Source organism: Canis lupus, chromosome 6 (genome assembly GCF_048164855.1).
Source record: "Canis lupus baileyi chromosome 6, mCanLup2.hap1, whole genome shotgun sequence".
Classification (NCBI taxonomy): Eukaryota; Metazoa; Chordata; class Mammalia; order Carnivora; family Canidae; genus Canis; species Canis lupus.
The window spans coordinates 44,228,739-44,248,238 of NC_132843.1; the positions used below are offsets into that span (position 1 = coordinate 44,228,739).

Consider the following 19,500-nt stretch of genomic DNA (forward strand, 5'->3'; position numbering starts at 1 on the left):
GTTTGTACATTATTAAGCTTAGAAAGTAAATTAAAATGATTTTTTTTAAACTTTATTTATTTATGATAGTCACAGAGAGAGAGAGAGAGAGAGAGAGAGGCAGAGACACAGGCAGAGGGAGAAGCAGGCTCCATGCACCGGAAGCCCGACGTGGGATTCAATCCTGGATCCCCAGGATCGCGCCCTGGGCCAAAGGCAGGCTCTAAACTGCTGCGCCACCCAGGGATCCCGTAAATTAAAATTATTTTAAGTGGTTTGTTTTACTTTTCAGATTGTTGAATTAATATTATCAAGTATTGTACAATGAAATTATTTCAATTTTAAAATGGATTAAACTTTTTTAGAAAGTAAAATATTTTAAGTAGTAAGATTTTGTGATTTGTTGGTCTTTGATGAAATATTAAATTGATCCTAAGTTATTCACTTTAAATTCTGTTATGTATAGTCAGTGTACTTCCAGTGAGTATTTCAGTCTGTGTTCTTCAAAAGTTGCTTGATTTTTGTTCTATTAAGAACATCTGAAGTTAGATCTTTGGATGAACCTAATGGAATTAAGAATGTTTTCTTAGATCATTGAAGAAGCTACTAGATTTTAACTAAGACATATCAAATCTCCTTTGATTTGGATGGTAATATTTGAATGGTAATATTCCACAATAATACAAAACATTTTTAAAATCCTTCTAATACAGAACATGCCTATTTTGGTCCCAATCACTCCTGAATTTACAATGACTATGTTCTTAAATATTCTAGAGAAAAACATCTATTTTCTTTTTGGGAAGTTATCAATATTTCAAAAACAAATGCACAAAAAGATTCTTAAGTACCACTGAGCATCTCCTGTTGTAATGACTAAAGCTCTCAGCTCTGCTAGCTATTTTAAGCCACTATGATCTTACCTAGAGTTAACCAATGCTCTTTCACCCTTGTGGTTAATAAAATTCAAAAAAAAATTTTTTCAAAAAAAAAATAAACTAGTTTGGAATGAAATTGTATCACTTGCAAGACTCCTAATATAAATACCTTTTTTTTTTTAAGGATTTTATTATTTATTCATGAGATACACAGAGAGAAAGGCAGAGACACAGGCAGAGGGCGAAGCAAGCCCCCTGCGGGGAACCCAGAGGACTTGACCCCAAGACCACAGGATCACGCCCTGAGCCAAGGCAGACACAACCACTGAGCCACCCAGGTGCCCTTATAAATACTATCTATAAGGCACTGATCAGTAGTATCCCATTCCAACATTACTACAATGACTCATGATCCTAACTACTAAAAATTTGCAGACTCCTGAAGTGATGATTGGTGTCTAAGCCACAAGCCCGGACCTTATATATATATTTTTTAATATTTTACTTATTTACTCATGAGATATTACAGAGAGAAAGAGACACAGGCAGAGGGAGAGGCAGGCCCCCTGTGGGGAGCCGATGTGGGACTCAATCCCAGGACCCCAGGATCACAGCCTGAGCCAAAGGCAGATGCTCAACCACTGAGCCACCCAGGTACCCCCAGACTTTGGATTAATGAGTAGGAAAGGTTTGTTTTTTATTGTTTTTCTGTTTTTTTTTTTCCTTTTTAAGAAAATGATTTTTTTTTTTTTTTTTTTAAGATTTCATTTATTCGTGAGAGACCCAGAGAGAGGCAGAGACACAGGCAGAGGGAGAAGCAGGCTCCATGCAGGGAGCCCTATGTGGGACTCGATCCTGAGACTCCAAGATCATGCCCCGGACCTAAGGTAGATGCTCAACCGCTGAGTTACCCAGGTGTCCCAAGATTTTATTTTTTTGAGAGTGAGAGAACACAACTGGGCAAGGGCAGAGGGAGAGGGAGAAGCAGGCTCTGACAGTAGAGAGCCTGATGCTGGGCTCAATCCCAGTATCTCGAGATCATGATCTGAGCCAAAGGCAGGCACCTGACCAACAGCCACCCAGGTACCCTGAAGGAAGGGTTTTTGGTGTTTTTTTTTAAGCTCCGTGTTTTATAACTATATTATTTGCACCAATCTAAGGCTTGAAAGAGGAATCCAGTTACCCAGTGAGACACATAATACACTTAAAAAGTAATCCAATAAGTTTTGGTTAAATGTCCATTTGGCTTATTACTAAAACTGCTGGATAGTTCTGTAATAACATAGATATTATTTAATTACCCTCTTGCTAATAAAACTTAAATGTTCAATTATGGTTTATGGGATATAGAGGCACAATTTTCTATGCTCTCTTCGTTTTTTATCTGCTAATTAGAAGCGAGGATATGAAAGTAACAAGTAGGGCAAGAAAGCATTGCTTTTTGTATATTTTAAAGTCCAATTTAGATTCCTGGTGAAAGCTGACTGTAAATTTAGCAAGAATTTTCATTGGAGGGATGCCTGGGTGGCTCAGCGGTTGAGTGCCTGCCTTCAGCCAAGGGTGTGATCCTAGAGTCCCAGGATGGAGTCCCACATAGGACTCCCTGCATGGAGCCTGCTTCTCCCTCGGCCTCTATCTCTGCCTCTCTCTCATAAATTAAATAAATAAATAAATAAATAAATAAATTTTTTTCTTTTTTTTTTTTTTTTAAGAATATGAGAGACAGACAGAGGCAGACACAGGCCGAGGGAGAAGCAGGCTCCCCCTAGGGAGCCCGATGTAGGATGTGATTCCTGATCCTGGGATCACGCCCTGGGGCCAAAGGCAGATGCCCAACCTCTGAACCACCCAGGCGTCCCTAAAATCTTTAAAATAAATTTTTTTTTTTTCCATCAGAAACATTACATCTCCAAGACTTGAAGATTTGGGGATCCTACTCATGATTTCCTTATTATTTATTTATGGTATAAAAACCTGTACTCCATATATCATGAACCTCTCTTAACGTCTTCCATTTCTCTTTAAACCTCTTTTATCATTTTCATACAAGAGAAACCACCAAAATAATTTATTGAGTTGCAGGATAGGATGGAGGATCCAGGGATTCTGAGCTTCTGTTTCTAAAATACATTTAAACCACAGCCATTCCCTCTCAGGCAACTTTAAAGAATATTAAGAGTCAGCTATCTTTCTAGTTTCTGAGTGGTCTTTGCATAGGACTGGAAACTGATGTTTATGATTTATCATTTAAGAGTTCTGGAAAGCAATAGCGCATTTTGCAATAGTTAAATCCCTTTTTTTAAGTAAAAAAAAAAAAAAACCCTCCTGGTACAAATACATGGTTCTTATTATAGGATGTCATATTGTATTGCTTTGGAATTGCTTATTTCATTGGTAGGAACAGATCTAATTTTGTGGGGCTCAGGTTTATACAACTTTAGGGAATAAGCCCCCTTTAAAATTGTGATTATAGGGATCCCTGGGTGGTGCAGCGGTTTAGTGCCTGCCTTTGGCCCAGGGCGTGATCCTGGAGACCCGGGATCGAATCCCACATCGGGCTCCCGGTGCATGGAGCCTGCTTCTCCCTCTGCCTGTGTCTCTGCCTCTCTCTCTCTCTCTCTCTCTCTGTGTGACTATCATAAATACATAAAAATTAAAAAAAAAGAAAAGTTTAAAAATAAATAAAATTGTGATTATATATATATCATAAAATGTAACATTTTGACCATTTGAAATGCATAATCCAGTGGCATTAGGTACATTGTTGTGTAAAAATCACCATTACATATTTCCAGAACTTTTTCATAGTTCCAAATAATAGCTCCATACTCGTTGACCACTTAGTTCTCCATTCCCCTTCCCCTAGCTCCTGTTGACTGCACGTCTACATTTTGTCTATGGATCTGTACATTCCAGGTACCTCATATAAGTGGAGCCACACAATATTTATCGTTTTGAGTCTGAAGTATTTCACTTAACATTTTTAAAGTTCATCCACATTGTAATGTATTAGAATTTCATTTCTTTTTAAGGCTGAATAATATTCCATTGTATGCATATACCATATTTTGTTTAGTCATCTGTTGATGGATACTTTCATTCCTTTTTTTTTTTTAAGATTTTATTTATTCATGAGAGACACAGAGAGGCAGAGACATAGGCAGAGGGAGAAGCAGGCTCCATGCAGGGAGCCTGACGTGGGACTAGATCCCAGGTCTCCAGGATCAGGCCCTGGGCTGAAGGCAGGTACTAAACAGCTAAGCCACCCAGGCTGCCCTGGATACTTTATTTCTGCATTTTGGCTACCGTGCATAATGCTACTGTACGTGCACCATAGCTGCAGAAGAGGCTGCAAGCAGACAACATTGGTTTTGTTCCTTTAACACAAAATAAGGGTGATTTTAAACAATTTCCATGTGTCTCTCATGGAAATGTCCAACCAGGTGAACAATTAGGGGTATAGGGGTCTTCGTATCTCATTTCAGCGTTTTCTGAGATACTGCTTTTTTCTTCATGGTGAGAGGTGGCTCATCGGATATTCCTATAAGATTTATGACAGTTGGCTTCCTGAATTAAGGGGAGGAGGAACAAGATCTCAGGGGAAATGGGTCGTGTCTGGTAGGTGAATCCACATCACAGAACAGGAAAGACTACAGAGTCAAGGGTAATGGTTTCCCTGAGAACTATTCTCACACTCTTTAGTAATTGGGAATATATATTTTTTAAAGATTTTATTTACTTATTCATGAGACACACACACACACACAGAGGCCGAGACATAGGCATGGGGAGAAGCAGGCTTCCGGCAGGGGAGCCCAATGTGGGTCTCGATCCCAGGATCCTGGGACCACGCCCAGAGCCAAAGGCAGACACTCAACCACTGAGCCACCCAGGCGTCCCAGTAATTGGGAATATTCTGTGGTAGAATTAGCCCCTGGTTCTCTGGAACTCCTTATGACATGTTAATTATGTAAACACTTGAAGCACCTGGGTGGCTCAGTGGTTGAGCATCTGCCTTTGGCTCAGGTCATGATTCTGGGTTCCTGGGCTCGAGTCCCACATTGGGCTCCTCTGCAGGGAGCCTGCTTCTCTCTCTGCCTATGTCTCTGTTTCTCTCTGTGTTTATGTTTCTGTTTCTCTCATGAATAAATAAAATCTTAAAAAAATAATTATGTGAATGCTGTTTTAGTTCATTCTATGTATGATACCTAATGCTAATGCATGAGATGATTATCCTAGTGGTGCTGGTAGGGTGCTGTATGCAGGCATTATCCTATACTCACAGACTTAGGAGTTTTAACTCAGAATAATTATCCCTTTCACATTTGTATGGTACTTTGAAGGTTTTTCAAAATACTTTCAAAGGATATATTCCCACCGCTTCAAAACATATTATCATGTTCATCATAAAGTTAATAAACAGGCTTGGAAAAATTACCTAGAGTCACATGGAAGAACTGCGACTCAAATCAATGTCTTTGAAATCCTCACCCACCACTCTTTCCACTACACCACAGCCATTTCTAGACTACTTCCGGAAGTGTCAAAAGTCTGCCTTTCCAGGCTATGGAGATCAGGCTATTTTACGGTCCCCAATCACCCCACAAGTTACTAATTGCAAATGTAAAATGTACCTTTGCAGTTTACAATTCTGGCAGTCACCACTTTAACCACCTGATTGAGTTCAATTTTATGAGTAGTGGGACAACCTCACATTATGCACATTCAGATGATATGTGATGCAATGTGAAATGAACAATATAAATTGGAGTGTTTTTCTGAAAAACACTTAAAACACTTAAATTGTATCAAATTGAGCCTCTAGACTCCAGTATCTAGATCTAGACTGCATTTAACAGGAAAAACAGGGAATAGAGGAACAATGTAATGATACCATGAGGAAACAGCCAGGCAAATACAAAATGTGGAACACTTTACAAAACTAGCCTGGCATCTCAAGAATTGATGTCATGAAAAAGAAAATGCATGACCTTTGACTGGATCTTTTTTTTTTTTTTTTAAGTTACAAAAGCCATTCTGAAGGTCAATATCGCTTTAAAATTTTTTTATTTTAGAAAGAGAGAGAGCAAGGGAAATGATAGAGGAAGAAGGAATGAGTCCCAAGCTGACTCTGCACCAAGTGCGGAGCCGACATGGGGCTCCATCCCATGACTCCGAGATCATGACCTGAGCTGAAAGCGAGTCGGTTGTTTAAACAACTGAGCTACCCAGGCTTCCCAAAGTGAGTATCATTTTTACTTGCTAACACAGAAAAATCTTTGTAGGGATGATGTAGTTTTTTTGAGAAGTGTCTGGATTCCGCAGGCAGTGGCTAAGAAAGAATTCTTGCGCTGACTTCAGTGCAAAAAGTGGTTTTATTAAAGTAGAGTGACATGACCTGTGGGCAGAAAGAGCTGCTGCCTAAGAATTGTAAGGAGCAAGGATTATATACTTTTGGATTAGGGGGGAAGATAAGGAAAGTTCCAAAAGGATTTTCATATGCTAGGGAAGATACAAGGATACTGGAGGCCTTGCTATTGTCAAGCTAAGGCTGTTTTTCCCCTTGAGCAAAGCATTAACTTGAAGACATTTGGGAATTTCCCTAAGGAATGTTATACTCTGTCTGCCCTCCGTATTTGTCAATGGGCTATAGGTTGTAATCACATTGAGCAGATATTGGGGTTTGAAGCCAATAGCCAAGAAAGAATTCTTGAGTTGTCTTTGATGCAAAAAGGTGGTTTTATTAAAACACAGGGCAGAAAGAGCAGAAAGAGCTGCACGGGGGTCATGAGGAGTGGCTGAGTTGGAGGGGGTTTCGAGTTGGGAAAAGTTCCAACCTTTCAAGTTGGGAGGGGGTTAGGGAGAATGGAAGTCTCTAAGGAATTTTGGAAGCAAGGTTTCCAGGACCTTGGGGAGGCTAGCTGTTGTTGGAAAAGGTCATTTATTCCCGTCTAATAAGAACTTAGCCATGAGCCAAGACAATGGTGTATATTGATGGGTCATATGTTTGGGGAATGATTGCAAACATGTATCTTGGGGAGTAGAGATAAAGGAAGTTTCCAAAGGAATTTTTGTACTTTAAGGTAGACTGATAGGGCAGCCCGGGTGGCTCGGGGGTTTGGCGCCGCCGCCTTCCGCCCGGGGTGTGATCCTGGAGACCCTGGATCAAGTCCCACCCCGGTTCGAGTCCCATATCGGGCTCCCTGCATGGAGCCTGCTTCTCCCTCTGCCTGTGTCTCTGCCTCTCTCTGTCTCTCATGAATAAATAAATAAAATCTTTTTAAAAAATAATAAAGTAGACTGATAGGGTCCTGGAGGGTTGGACTAAGATTTCCTTTTACCCTGGGACGCCTGGGTGGCTTGGCCGCTGGGCATCTGCCTTAGGTTCAGGGCATAATCCTGGGGTACCGGGATGGAGTCTCATGTCACGCTCCCTGCATGGAGCCTGCTTCTTCCTCTGCCTGTATCTCTGCCTCTCTCTTTGTGTCTCTAATGAATAAATTTTAAAAAATCTTTAAAAAAATTTCCTTTTGCCCTTAGCAAAGTATTATCATTGAGGAAACTGAATCCTTAGAGGAAGTTCACTCTCTGTTGCAAGGACTTGTCAGTGGGCTGTAGGTAGTAATGAAATTTAATAATTTCTCTTCTGCTGCCTTTGTTTCCTACAATAATGATATTATAGTTTCTTTTTAATGATTTATTAGGATGGGGGTAAGAGAATCTGACTTCTGGCTGAGCAGGGAGCCAGTAGTGGGGCTTGATCTCAGGACCCGGAGATCATGGCCTGAGCTGAAACCAAGAGTTATGTTCAACTCACTGAGCCACCCAGGAGCTCTTTTTTTTTCTTTTTTGATTTTATTTATTCATGAGAGACACAGAGGGAGGGAGGCAGAGACATAGGCTGAGAGAGAAGCAGGCTCCATGCAGGAAGCAGGATGTGGGACTTGATCCCAGGACTCCAGCCTGCCCTGGGCTGAAGGCAGGCACTAAACCACTGAGCCATCCAGGGATCCCCGCCAGGAGTTCTTGATATGGTAGTTCTATAGGATATTGTGTTTATTCTGAAGAAATGCATGTGATGTAGTTTTAGAATGTTGTTGAGGTCCGGAGCCCACGGCCAAGAAAGAATTTTTGAGACCTCCTTGGTGCCAAAAAGGGTGATTTTATTAAAGTACAGGGATGGGACTCATGGGCAGAAAGAGCTGCTGCACTGGGGTTGAGGGGTGGCTGATGGCGCTTGGGAGTTGGGAGAGGTAAGGAAAAAGGAGGCATCCGAAAGCACTTTGATCTGAAGACCTTCAGGATACTGGAGGCCTTGCTTTTGTCAAGTGAGGGTTGTTTTTCCCCTCTAGCAAAGCATTAACATGAAGACAGTGGGGAGTTTCCCGGAGGAATGTCACACACATCCCACCCAGGAGTGGGGCCGCGGGGAGTGCGGGGTGTCAGCTCCCGCTTTGTCCTCAGCCTGCCTTGTGCTCCCTCATCACATGTGGTCTCTCATCACATGTGATGGCATTTAATTATGAAATGAGCTATGAGATTTCATGTGGTCTGCAGCTTACTTTTTTTTTTTTTTTTTTTAAAAGATCTTATTTGCTCAGGAGAGACACAGAGGGGCGGAGACACAGGCCAAGGGAGGAGGAGCGGGACTCCATCCCAGAATTCCGGAGGCTAAGGAGGCTCAGGCAAGCGCTCGACCGCTGGGCCACCCAGGCGCCCCTGCAGCTTACATTCATTCATTCATTCATTCATTCATTCATTCATTTATTTATTTATTTATTTATTTATTTCAGCTTACTTTTAAATGAAACAACACAACTTCCTTTCGAGAGGTTCAACACCACCACCTCTGTGCACCGGGAGAGAAAAGGAGCAGGAACAGCCAAATGCTAACCACCTGACCTCGGAATAGGCTATGCGCGTATTCGCTGCCCTGCTCCCTCACCTCTCTGCACACAAACGGTCAAAGCGGAATGCTGGGGCAGTTAGCGTGTGTAACCCGCCCCCCGCCCCCCTGCGCGGTAGCTGGAGCGCCCCGGCGGCCGGCCCCGGGCTCCGACCCCAGCCGCCGCGGGGGACCGCGCGCAGCTCCCACCCGCCTCCCCTCGGCCGCGTCTGGGCATGCTCCGACGGCCCGCGCGCCTGCCCCGCCCCTCGGGCGTACGCGTGCGCACAAGGCGCGGGCGCGCGGCTCCGGGAGGCACGCGAGGCGCTCGCTGCGGGACGCGGCGGCCGGCTGAGGTGCGGACCTGAGGTGATGGAGCCGCCGAAGGTGGAAAAGTTCAGCTCCGCCAGCAGGGGAAACGGGCTGCGCGCGTCGGCGCAGCTGCGCCCCGGGGAGCTGCTCTTCCGCTCGGATCCCCTGGCGTACACGGTGTGCAAGGGGAGTCGTGGCGTCGTCTGCGACCGCTGCCTCCTCGGGTACGTGCGGAGCGCCCTCGCCCACCCGAGTCCCGGGCGGCGCGGGGTCGGGCGCGGGGGGCAGTGGTGCGGCGCGTGAGGGTCGTGGGTGCGCACGTCGGGGGGCGCTGCCCCGCTGTCCCGCTGTCCCGCTGTCCGGGGGCGCCCCAGGTCAGCTCCGGGTCAGCCGCGGGTCAGCCGCGGGTCAGCCGCGGGTCAGCCCCAGCCGCCCCGTGGGGCGCAGCTGCCGCCGCCGGCACCTCCGCCCGCCCCCGCGCCGCTCTAGGAACCGGAGGGAGCCAGCGGGCCGAGCGAAGGGGCAGCCGTGTGCTGCGGGGGATTTTACTGGGGAACAAAGTGTCGGCGTCCTGGGCTGCGCGCTTCTCCGCTGCGGCCCTGGAGGTGGCGACTGGCGGGGCCGGGGGCGCGGGGCTGCGTGTGCAGCCACCCTGGGGGCTCAGGCCCCGCCGGGAGGGCGCGGGCGGGCGCGAGGCGGAAGAACCGCGGTGTTCACGGAGCACTTTCCAGGGTGCAGGTTGTGTTGGGCCTGGGGACGGGGAGAGGATCAGGGCGTCCTTAGGAATCCTTACGGAGCGCAGAAGTGGGAGAGCGAATGACCGCGAATCGGAAGGGGCCGAAATAGAGACGCCGAGCAGTGCAACGGGAGCCTAAGTCACGGAGCTTCCATGGTGCGCTTTTGCATTTAATGGCCGTGCAGGAAAGTCTAATTCTGAACCACCTATCGGGAGGCGAGGATTCATGTGGAAGTGTTTCATAAGCCTGGAAGCCCTGGGCTCACGTAAAGTGCTATGGGAAAGCAATTTATGGAAATAAGGTAATATATATGCACAGCCCTAGGAATTGTAGTCAAGCAGCTCTGTTACCGAGCTCCTACTATCTGCCAAAGAGGAGAGCTGTGTTTGAGATGGGTGGGATGACTTTTTCCAGGACTGCTTTTCCTCTTCCAGATCTCTTAGCCTGGGATTTAGGTGGGGTGGAGCTGAGGCGGTAGTTGCAGAATTCGAATCTGTCGCTTGACCATTAATGTTACCAATTCCTTATTTGATTCGTAATTGAGGGATTTGTTTGTATTTTATTTTATATTTTTAAAGATTTTATTTATTTATTCGTGAGAGAGACCTACAGAGAGAGGCGGCGACATAGGCAGAAGGAGAAGCAGGCTCCATGCAGGAAGCCCGATGTGGGACTCGATCCCGGGTCTCCAGGATCATGACCTGAGCCAAAGGCAGATGCTCAGCCACTGAGCCAGCCAGGCGTCTCTATTTATATTTTAAAGTTACTATGTAACAATTGTATCTGTAGTTTCCTAATGTAACCATGACAGCAAAAATGAAAAAAGTCTGTTGAGAGAGCACTTTGAAGTTGTCGACTTCAAAACTAAAAAAAGTTTTGAAAACAGTTAATTCCTTTCAAGACTGGACTGTTTGCCAAAGGCCCCCACGTTGAAAGTTCTAGATCTTTGATTCTTATTCAAGCAATTTAGAGACCTCTTCATCCAGTTAAATCATCTGGGAGTGTATCTAGAGTTTGAATATGAAGTAGAGAACTTGGTGTCCTACATTAGTTGATGGAGAGAGAGGTGTGGGTGGTCTTCCAGATGAAATCAGACTGGCAAAGTTATTTAGTAGTTGGGATGGAAAAGTTTTGGAATTAATACATGGTGACAGATTATTCACTGGATTGTCAGAGTTTAACTTCAGTTGTGTGACACACAGAATTGTCTGTTTTCCAAAGTAGACTACACAGACCCAGCCCTTTATTTACCATACTATTTCATCACTATTGGCTATCACTCATACATCTTATTAGCAAGAAATTACTTGTTAGTAATGCTTTAAGCAAAAAAGGAATTTCATGCGAGAGCATTGAGGAGATGTTTAGCATTCTCTGAAGTCTTGAGGAACCCCAGTTCTGAAAGTGGGCAGGAACCAAGGAAAGTTCCACAGTCAGAATTAGACTTCAGAAGTAGTCTGGGTTGGGACCTGGGGAGTACATCATTTCTGATGCTGCCTGGTATTCTGATGCTGCCTGGGTTCTCCCACATGTATTACCAGCACCATGATCTGGGGCCGTGTTGCTACTCTTGCCACTGCTATTGGGAAACAGGGAGTTGTTCGAAAGTTGCTTTCTCAGCCATGTTTCCTTGTATTAGCTTCTGATCCAAAATCCTCAGTGGATTGGCTTAAGTTAGGTCACTGCTTGCTCCTGAGAAGCAAGGGAATTTGAGAAGATGACTATTAGGGCTTGGCTTTTAGGAAAGGAGGCAGGCTCTGTACCCACCAATATTCATATAATGGGGAAATTAGCAAAAATAAACATAGGAAAAGGAATATTGGTAAATGCCAAGCATCCAAACTAATACAAACAAAAGAAATTTTCATACCAACATGCATTCGTTTAGTAGTGCTTTACACAAAAAATACATTTACATTTATTAATTTTTTTGCACCTCTTTGATATTGCTAGGATATAGTTAACTTGTGCTTTGGTAGTAGGTGTTCCGTGTCAGTGATTGTAGTATTTCTGAAGTGCCTAGTTGGGAATCACCACTAGCCTTGAACACCAGCCTGAAAATGGTGTTTGAGAGGGCAAACTTTGATGCATTGTTTCATGCAGTTTTCTACCACAGTTGAATGACCATTGTTGGGATAAAGTTTTTGTGTTGTTTATCACCTTGTGATTAAAATTTGTTCGTCATCCATTGTGAAGCCCTTGAGGGTAGGTATTATATCTTTCAATTTTTGTAGTCCCAATGTCTGACACATAGTAAGCTTGTAGTTTGTGTTAAGAACATCTGGCTGAATTTTTCTCTTGCTGCCCTTGCTATTTTGTTGTCTTCCATTTGAATTAAGAAATGGAATGAAAATATTTGTTTGTTACAGTTACAGTTCAGGGTGTGGTAGGGACATAAAATAACAACAGATTTGTTATGATTTATTACTTCATTCTATCTGATTTTCTTTGGACTTGGGCTGTTTGATCAGTGCTTTAGTTTTTGCATATTTATTTTTATTAATAGAGAAACTTGAACCTGCTTCATGGCTTCTCTTGCATTTTTCCTCTCATTAAGGACTGGTTTTTCATCTTGTGAGTAGAAAAGAAAATGAAAAAAAAAAAAGTAAAAAGTATGTGAATTGGGGAAAGATGAAATGATATGAAGTTGTCATGTGAAATAATTTTTTTTAAAGATTTTATTTATTTATTCATGAGAGGCACAGAGAGAAGGGAGAGACATAGGCAGAGGGAGAAGCAGGCTCCTCGCTGGGAGCCTGATGTGGGATGGATCATGCCCTGAGCTGAAGGCAGACGCTCAACTGCTGAGCCACCCAGGCATCCCAGACATGAAATAATTGATACTATCCTTTTCTGCAGTTGCTCACCTCTTTAGTTTGATAGACCTGGACAGTATTGACAAATGGATTACTTTTTTTCTGTTATCGTAAATGCACCATATAAAATTCCATTGTAATTATTTTGTTTGTAGGTCTCCCCGCTTTATTTAGTAACCTAATTCTCTAATCTTATATCCTAGGAACCTAGCACACAGGAGATGTTTACTGTTGAAGTTGAGATGGGATAATATTTTAGGGAATTTTAAGTCACTGTATCTTTGTTTTTGGTTTTCTAAAGTTCCAAGTTCCCTGTAGTTTCCATATTAAGAGCTTCTCTGACTTACTGTAATGATAGTTTCTTCTGTAGGGTAAGGATATATGGTATCTTTTCCATCATTAAGGCTGAGCTTGAGGCTTAGAGTTTCCCAGGAGGAAAGAGGATAAATTGGAAATGGAAAGTCCATCTTTTTCAGCCCTGAACAAGCCCTGGTGAGTTATGGGAAGAAGGGGGACAGAGGTAGGGAAACAGATTGTGAGAAATAGATGCCCTTTTTTTTTTTTTTTTTTTTTGGTGAAAGTACTCTCTATACCCAATATGGGGCTTGAACTCACAACCTCGAGATCAAGAGTTACAACACTCCACTGACTGAGCCAGCCAGGCACCCCTGAAATACATGTTTTATTTGTATAGTACAATTTATATAAATACAAACCTTCTTTGTATAAATTTGTATAAATACAAACCTTCTTTGTCTGGTTTGAGTTCTGGGATTGCGGTGAGAGTGTTAAATAGGTTGAGGGGACAGTTACAGGTAGAAGGCCTTTGATGGGGCACCTGGCTGGTTCAATTGGTAGAGCATGTGACTTTTGATTTTGGGGTCATGAGTCCAAGCCTCACCTTGGGCATAGAGCTTACTAAAAAAAGAGAAAATTTGGGGATCCCTAGGTGGCTCAGCAGTTTAGCGCCTGCCTTGGGCCCAGGGCATGATCCTGGAGTCCCGGAATCGAGTTCCGCCATCAGGCTCCCTGCATGGAGCCTGCCTCTCCCTCTGCCTGTGTCTCGGCCTCTCTCTCTGTGTTTCTCCTGAATAAATAAATAAAATCTTTAAAAAAGAGAGAGGAAATTTGAAAAAAAGGCTCAAAAGTTGAAGGCCTTTGGCTGTGCTCCTTATTTGGAATCTCGAGAAGATAGCTGTGCAGGTTGGTACCATGCCATGCCATGCCAACATGAGGATAGAGCACAGTGGTGGTAGAAGGAAGTGGCTAGATAGATGAGCCTGTGGTAGCAGGGGAGTTTCGAATGCTCTCATACCATTGGGAGCTGAAGGGCCTGGTGGGACAACAGGCATCATATATCTCTAGGTCAGTGGATATAGCACTAGGAGCAGGCATGACATCCCACAAGATAAGGTGGCAGCAGTCCATCAGTGGCACATGCGCTTCTTTGTGGCAGAGGTTGGTGAAGATCCACAGAGACACCAAGATCCTAAGTCTTCTTGCCACCTTAAGGATGTCTCTTAAGCCCCATTTGGAGAAAAATTTACCTGAAACATCAATTTAAACCAGCTCTGGTAAGGAGTTAAACTTAGTTTCTAAATATTAACTGAAAGAGACTGAGATATTATTTGCCAAATTTTAAGTTTCTGGCTGTTTCCTAGGGTGAATGTTCATAAGAAAGGTGAGACTAATTATAGAAAAAACAGCCGTAAGTTCATGAGACAGATTTGATCAATTAATTGAAAATAACCAGGTACATTTGAGTTACAGTGTGGGTAGATGTGACTGGGCAGTAAAAAGAACACTGTGTTTAGCGAGGTGATGTAATCCATCTTGGCCAAGGACTGAACCTAGGGCAGAGGCAGGAAGGAATACCTTCATATAGTGAGGTAAGAAGAATAGTGCCAGAGAAGGCAGCAGCAGCAGTGATTAACGGTTTGAGGACAGCTAGGGAAGTGGTTGCTCAGTGGCTCAGTTGTAGAGAAGAGAAGATTTGAAATATTCTTCTAGAAGAATGAATAATTGCCTTGTAGAATGTAGTAGCATAGCTGGGACATGCTGAAGGTCCACTTGAAACTTGTGTTCATTTACTTAAAGTGAAAGCAATTAGTTAGCCTGAGAGTGTGTTTTTCTCTCTCCATGCTCAGCTACTTGATGTCAGGTTAGTTTAATGGTTGGAGAGTGGAAGAAGGGTTAGTGGAAGTTGTAGGCAAGGGAGGTAATCAGGCACCATGATTAATCAAGGGACTGAGGCCATAAGGAGGGTAGAGTGATAGACAGTGGACTGTGATGGAATCATGGATTAGGGGACATGGTCAAGGAAGATGTGGGGTGGTCACAATGGGATGACTTGAGATGTGTGTGTGTGTGTGTGTGTGTGTGTGTATACACATATATGTACTTTAGAAGTAGTGTGTGTATTGGAACAAGAGAGTTTAAGGTATGGCAGAAAGTGAGATAGGGAAGAAGATTGTTAAAATGATCAGGAAATAGACTCAGATGTTAAATGAATTTCCTCCCCCCCCCCCTTTTTTTAAATAAGGGAGTGCATGTATTAGAGGGGAGGGGATGTGGGTTATGGGAGAGGGAGAGAATCCCAAGCAGGCTTTGTGCCCAGCACAGGACCCCAACAAACCTGAAACCATGACCTGAGTCAAAATCAAGAGTTGGATGCTTAACCAACTAAGCCACCCAGGGGCTACCCTCCCCCGTTTCAGATGAATTTTCTAAGAGAAGTGACCGAGAATGTTAGGTGTTGAAATGAATAGTTGCAACAAAGGCAGAATTCTCGCACTGGCTTCTTAAGCCAAGATTTAAGGGCCTGGTAGAAAGAGTCAAGTGAAGACAGGGAGGCGCTCACCTCTGTTTCAGTAATGGGTAAACGGCATTCTGGGGTTTACAGCTGATTTTGTGAACTAGGTCAGTACCAGGTGCTGGCGAACTGCTGTTGTTGCAAACTCTCCTTGGGGAGGAGAAGGCCCTCAAAGAGTAGAACCTCTTGAGATGGATTGGAGTCCGGATTTGCAGATTCCTGGGCACTGGCTAATGGATTTACCTGAGCATCAAGGAAGGATTGATAATAAGGTGGATTGGGAAAGGACTCTAGGGATATGACTTCCATTTTTCTGTTTAAGGGGGAGTTATAATTCCTGTTTTTTTTTTTTTTTTTTTTTTTCTTCTGGAAGGAGGTTTGGTAAAGGGCTGTTTGGCAGAGTCCTGAGCCTGGAAACATTTGGTCCATGTGAATACCACAGCAGAGGACGTTCTTAATCAGACAGGATGGCCTGCTTTATGGATAGCAGTAAGTGGTTCTCCTTCTTCAGACAGCCTGGTGATTGTTCTGAGGCCTCAAAACAGAACCCATGGGGACAGGGGTGGAGATGGGTGCCTGGAACTCAGCAGTACAAACTTGCCCTCACCATGGCCATTGTGGCCTCTACGGATACAGAGTGCCCGGTTTGCCACCAGTAGAAAGGGATCCTGAGTTCCCCAAATGGCGACACATCTTTGGGACCAGCCAGCCAGCAGTTGTCAGGTTTTTACTGTAGACCCTTTTGTCATGGGGAGGGATCACTGATTTGTTCTTACTGGAACTTTTCCTGCCCTTTGATTTGCCTTCTCTACCTGTGCTGCCATCTCTGAGACCTACTGACAGGCTTCTGTAGAGCTTCTACAGTTTTCTCTGATCTTCACAGGAGAATTAAAAAAATGACTAATGCCTGTGGTTTGACTTCTATAGACATATGTTGTCATTGAGGCAACTGATAACAGAGCCGTGCATCACAAACTTTTCAGTCTTAGAACTCCTTTACACTCTTAAAAATTGAGGAGGATTTCATAGGAGAGGCTTTAAAAAACAGTTATTTAGGACTCTGAATAGGTTTTACTTATGTGGCTATCTCTTGATTTTATTGCATGAAAAATTAAAACTGATAGGTTTTGAAAATAAATATTTAAACAATTATTACATTTTAACAAAGTTTTTAGTGAAACAAACTATTTTCTGAAACAAAACAACACTTACTAAAAGAAGTTGCTTGCTTTACATTTCTATGTATCCCTTTAATGTCTGACTTAATAGAAGACCTTTGGGTTCCCATAACTGCTTCTGCATTCAGTATATTGCAAAATGTCATACAGCCTCTAGAAAACTCCACTGTATGCTCATGAGAGAATGAGAATTAAAAAGACAGAAATGGTGTGAATGTTATTATGAAAATAGTTTTGACTTCATGGGATTCCTGAAAGGGCTGTGGGGACTTATGGTGGTCCTTGGACCTTATTTTGAGAACCATTGTTAGAAAACACTGGACATGTCTTTTTTTCCCCCGTAAGTAGGCTCCATGTCCAGCGTGGAAACCAACATAGGGCTTGAACTCAGGACCCTGAGACCAAGACCTTAGCTGAGATCAAGAGTTGGCCAATTAACTGACCCACGCAGGTGCCCCTGGACGTTTTTTTGTATCATTTTGAGAGGCTAGGGATCGGTCCTAGTATATGTTGTGAGCCAGTAAGCAAGTTTGGGTTCTGGTTTTTTCACAAATCGGGGTACATTGGCATCAGGAACCAAGGTGTGGACTTAGTGCCACCCAGTCAGGTTGACTCACTCCATTTTTGCTTCCCATTCTCTAACTCTAGGCTGGTTCTGGCTGTCTAGGAGTCAAGGAAGAGATGTTCCTCTGTACTGGATATGGCCAAACATGGGATGGTGATTAACCTTGATTATAAGGGAAAGAGAGCTATCTTCCATTTACTTGTTACCACATTGTATGACGATTGGATATTATTCAATAATTAATATTTATTATCACTTAGCAATACCAGGCATGATTTTATGTGCTTTACTTTGTGTATTACTTAATTCTTTTTTTTTTATTACTTAATTCTCATAACAACCTGAAAAAAGTGTCTACCTGTGTTCCTTATAAACACAAATATGGAGTACAGAACATTCATACCTTGTACAATTGATAGTACCTATCAACTGAGCACTATGTTTTCTTGACCTTACTTGCGGAATTCTGACTGAATTAGACTGCAGTGGCTGCACAAGGATACTTAGCAAGAACAGTTTGATAATTAAAAAGGGAGAGAGAATTTTAATGTTCATTAGTAGGGGACTGGTTAAGTTATGGTGTAGCCATATTGTAGAATATTATCCTGCTGTTCAGATTGAAGTAGATCCACTTGTACAGATGTGGATGGATGTCCATGACACATTGCTTGGTGAATAAATTGTAGAACAATGTGTGTATTTTAAATAAATCTTTGTATGTGTATATGTATGTACTTGTGTGTATAGAAGAAGTTTGGAGGAACACCCCAGAATTCTAATATGAATTATTATGGAGAATGGGACTTGGAGGCGGGAGGGAAGATATTCTTCTGTGCTTTTTATATTTTGTATTTTTCCCCCAATCAAGTTTGTATCCTTTTTTTGTAATTAGAAATTTAAATAAACTTTGAGAAAGTCTTTCTTAGACTTTGTTTCATTTGAAATTGTATGAACTGGTGTGTGCTTCTTGGGATGAAGATGTCTTAGAAATGCTTGCCAGTATAGGTCCACTTTTTTTTTTTTTTAATCATTTGATTAGACTAAATGAACCTCTTGATGTAAGGTGAGTTAGTTTATTGGCTGGCCTGTGGCTTTAGAATTTGAACTGAGAGAAGTAGAACTCCTGTTAATAGTCCTCATGATGGTTTGCTTCTGCTCAAGCTTGGTTATTTAACTTTTCCTTAGTATTCCTGAGACATCTCAGTATCCCATTAGTAAACTGTATTCATTTTCCTCCATGAGTACACAGAATGACTACATTTCTCAGTCTCCTTGCAGTTTGATCGGGTCCCTGTGACTCATTCTTGGCCAGAGGAGTGTGAGCTAGAGGTTATAAAAGCCATTTCTGGGTCTGCCTGTGCATTCTTCCCTGCTCTCTCTCCTTTGCCTTGAGTCGTGTCGTGGAGGAGAGCTGCTCTGGGGAATTGCACTTCATGCATCAAAGTTAGTGGGAGCTAGAGATAAACGTGTCAAGGCATTCAGAGTGGCCCTTCTTGAAATTTTTAAAATTTTATTTTTTATTTTTAAAGATTTTATTTATTTGTTCATGAAAGACACACAGAGAGAGAGGCAGGGTCATAGGGAGAGGGAGAAGCAGGCTCCCTGCGGGGAGCCAGATGCAGGACTCGATCCTGGGACTCCAGGACCACACTCTGAGCCAAAGGCAGATACTTAACCGCTGAGCCACCTAGTCATCCCCCTTTCTTGATTTTTAATGTGTCGATAAATCACCTGAAGATTTTGTTCAAGGGTAGATTGTGATTCAGTAGGTCTGGGTTGGATGTGAGATTCTGCATTTCTAACAATCTAAAGCTGCTGGTTTGCTGATTACTACACAAGAGTAGCAAAGATTTAGGAAAGGGTTAAATGACATAACAGCCCATTGTAAGAACTCAGTAAGCACTTATCAAATGGTTATTATGGCATTCTGGAATAGCTCTAAATATGAGGAAAAGGAACTACTAGATACTCCACATTTATAATCAAGTGTTAAGTTATTCCTAAGTACAAATATACTCATGTATCATAGGCTGCAATTTAGTTTTAGTATGATGTATGCAGAAAATATATGAAATTAGAACCTGGAGTTATTTTTATTTAAATATTTTATTTATTTATTTGAGAGTACGAGCAGAGTAAGGGGGTGGTGGGAGAGGCAGAGGGAGAAACAGGCTCTCCACTGAGCAGGGAGCCAGACGTGGGGCTTGATCCCAGGACCCTGAGATCATGACCTGAGCCACCCAGGTACCCCAGAACCTGGAGTTATTTTTACCTTCAGACATACCATGATTTTGGTGTTTGCAGTTGTTACATGCTTCTCTAGCTATTTTGTTGAAAA

General features: G+C 43.0%; 1 protein-coding gene and 1 long non-coding RNA gene across 9 annotated transcripts in view; both read left to right on the top strand.

The window, feature by feature from the left end:
• The first annotated feature begins 9,016 nt into the window (after positions 1-9,016).
• Positions 9,017-19,500, top strand: part of SMYD3 (SET and MYND domain containing 3) — a 796,483-nt gene continuing 785,999 nt past the window's right edge. For 3 of the 6 annotated variants that reach the window (XM_072830262.1, XM_072830261.1, XM_072830263.1), the window contains exon 1: positions 9,018-9,278. In XM_072830262.1, the coding sequence (XP_072686363.1) occupies positions 9,115-9,278 (164 nt within the window). In that variant the 5' untranslated portion in view covers positions 9,018-9,114. Of the gene's footprint in view, positions 9,279-19,500 lie in introns of all 6 variants that reach the window. The other 3 variants (XM_072830260.1, XM_072830259.1, XM_072830265.1) reach the window with 2 other exon arrangements.
• On the top strand, positions 9,543-18,080 carry LOC140635512 (uncharacterized). Of its 3 annotated transcripts, none has more exons than XR_012032826.1 (3): positions 9,543-9,946; positions 15,793-15,908; positions 17,246-18,080. It is a non-coding gene; the product is annotated as an uncharacterized lncRNA (long non-coding RNA). The 3 variants fall into 3 exon arrangements; XR_012032825.1 differs by having other exon boundaries at positions 9,549-10,092; XR_012032827.1 differs by lacking the exon at positions 9,543-9,946 and adding an exon at positions 10,150-13,099.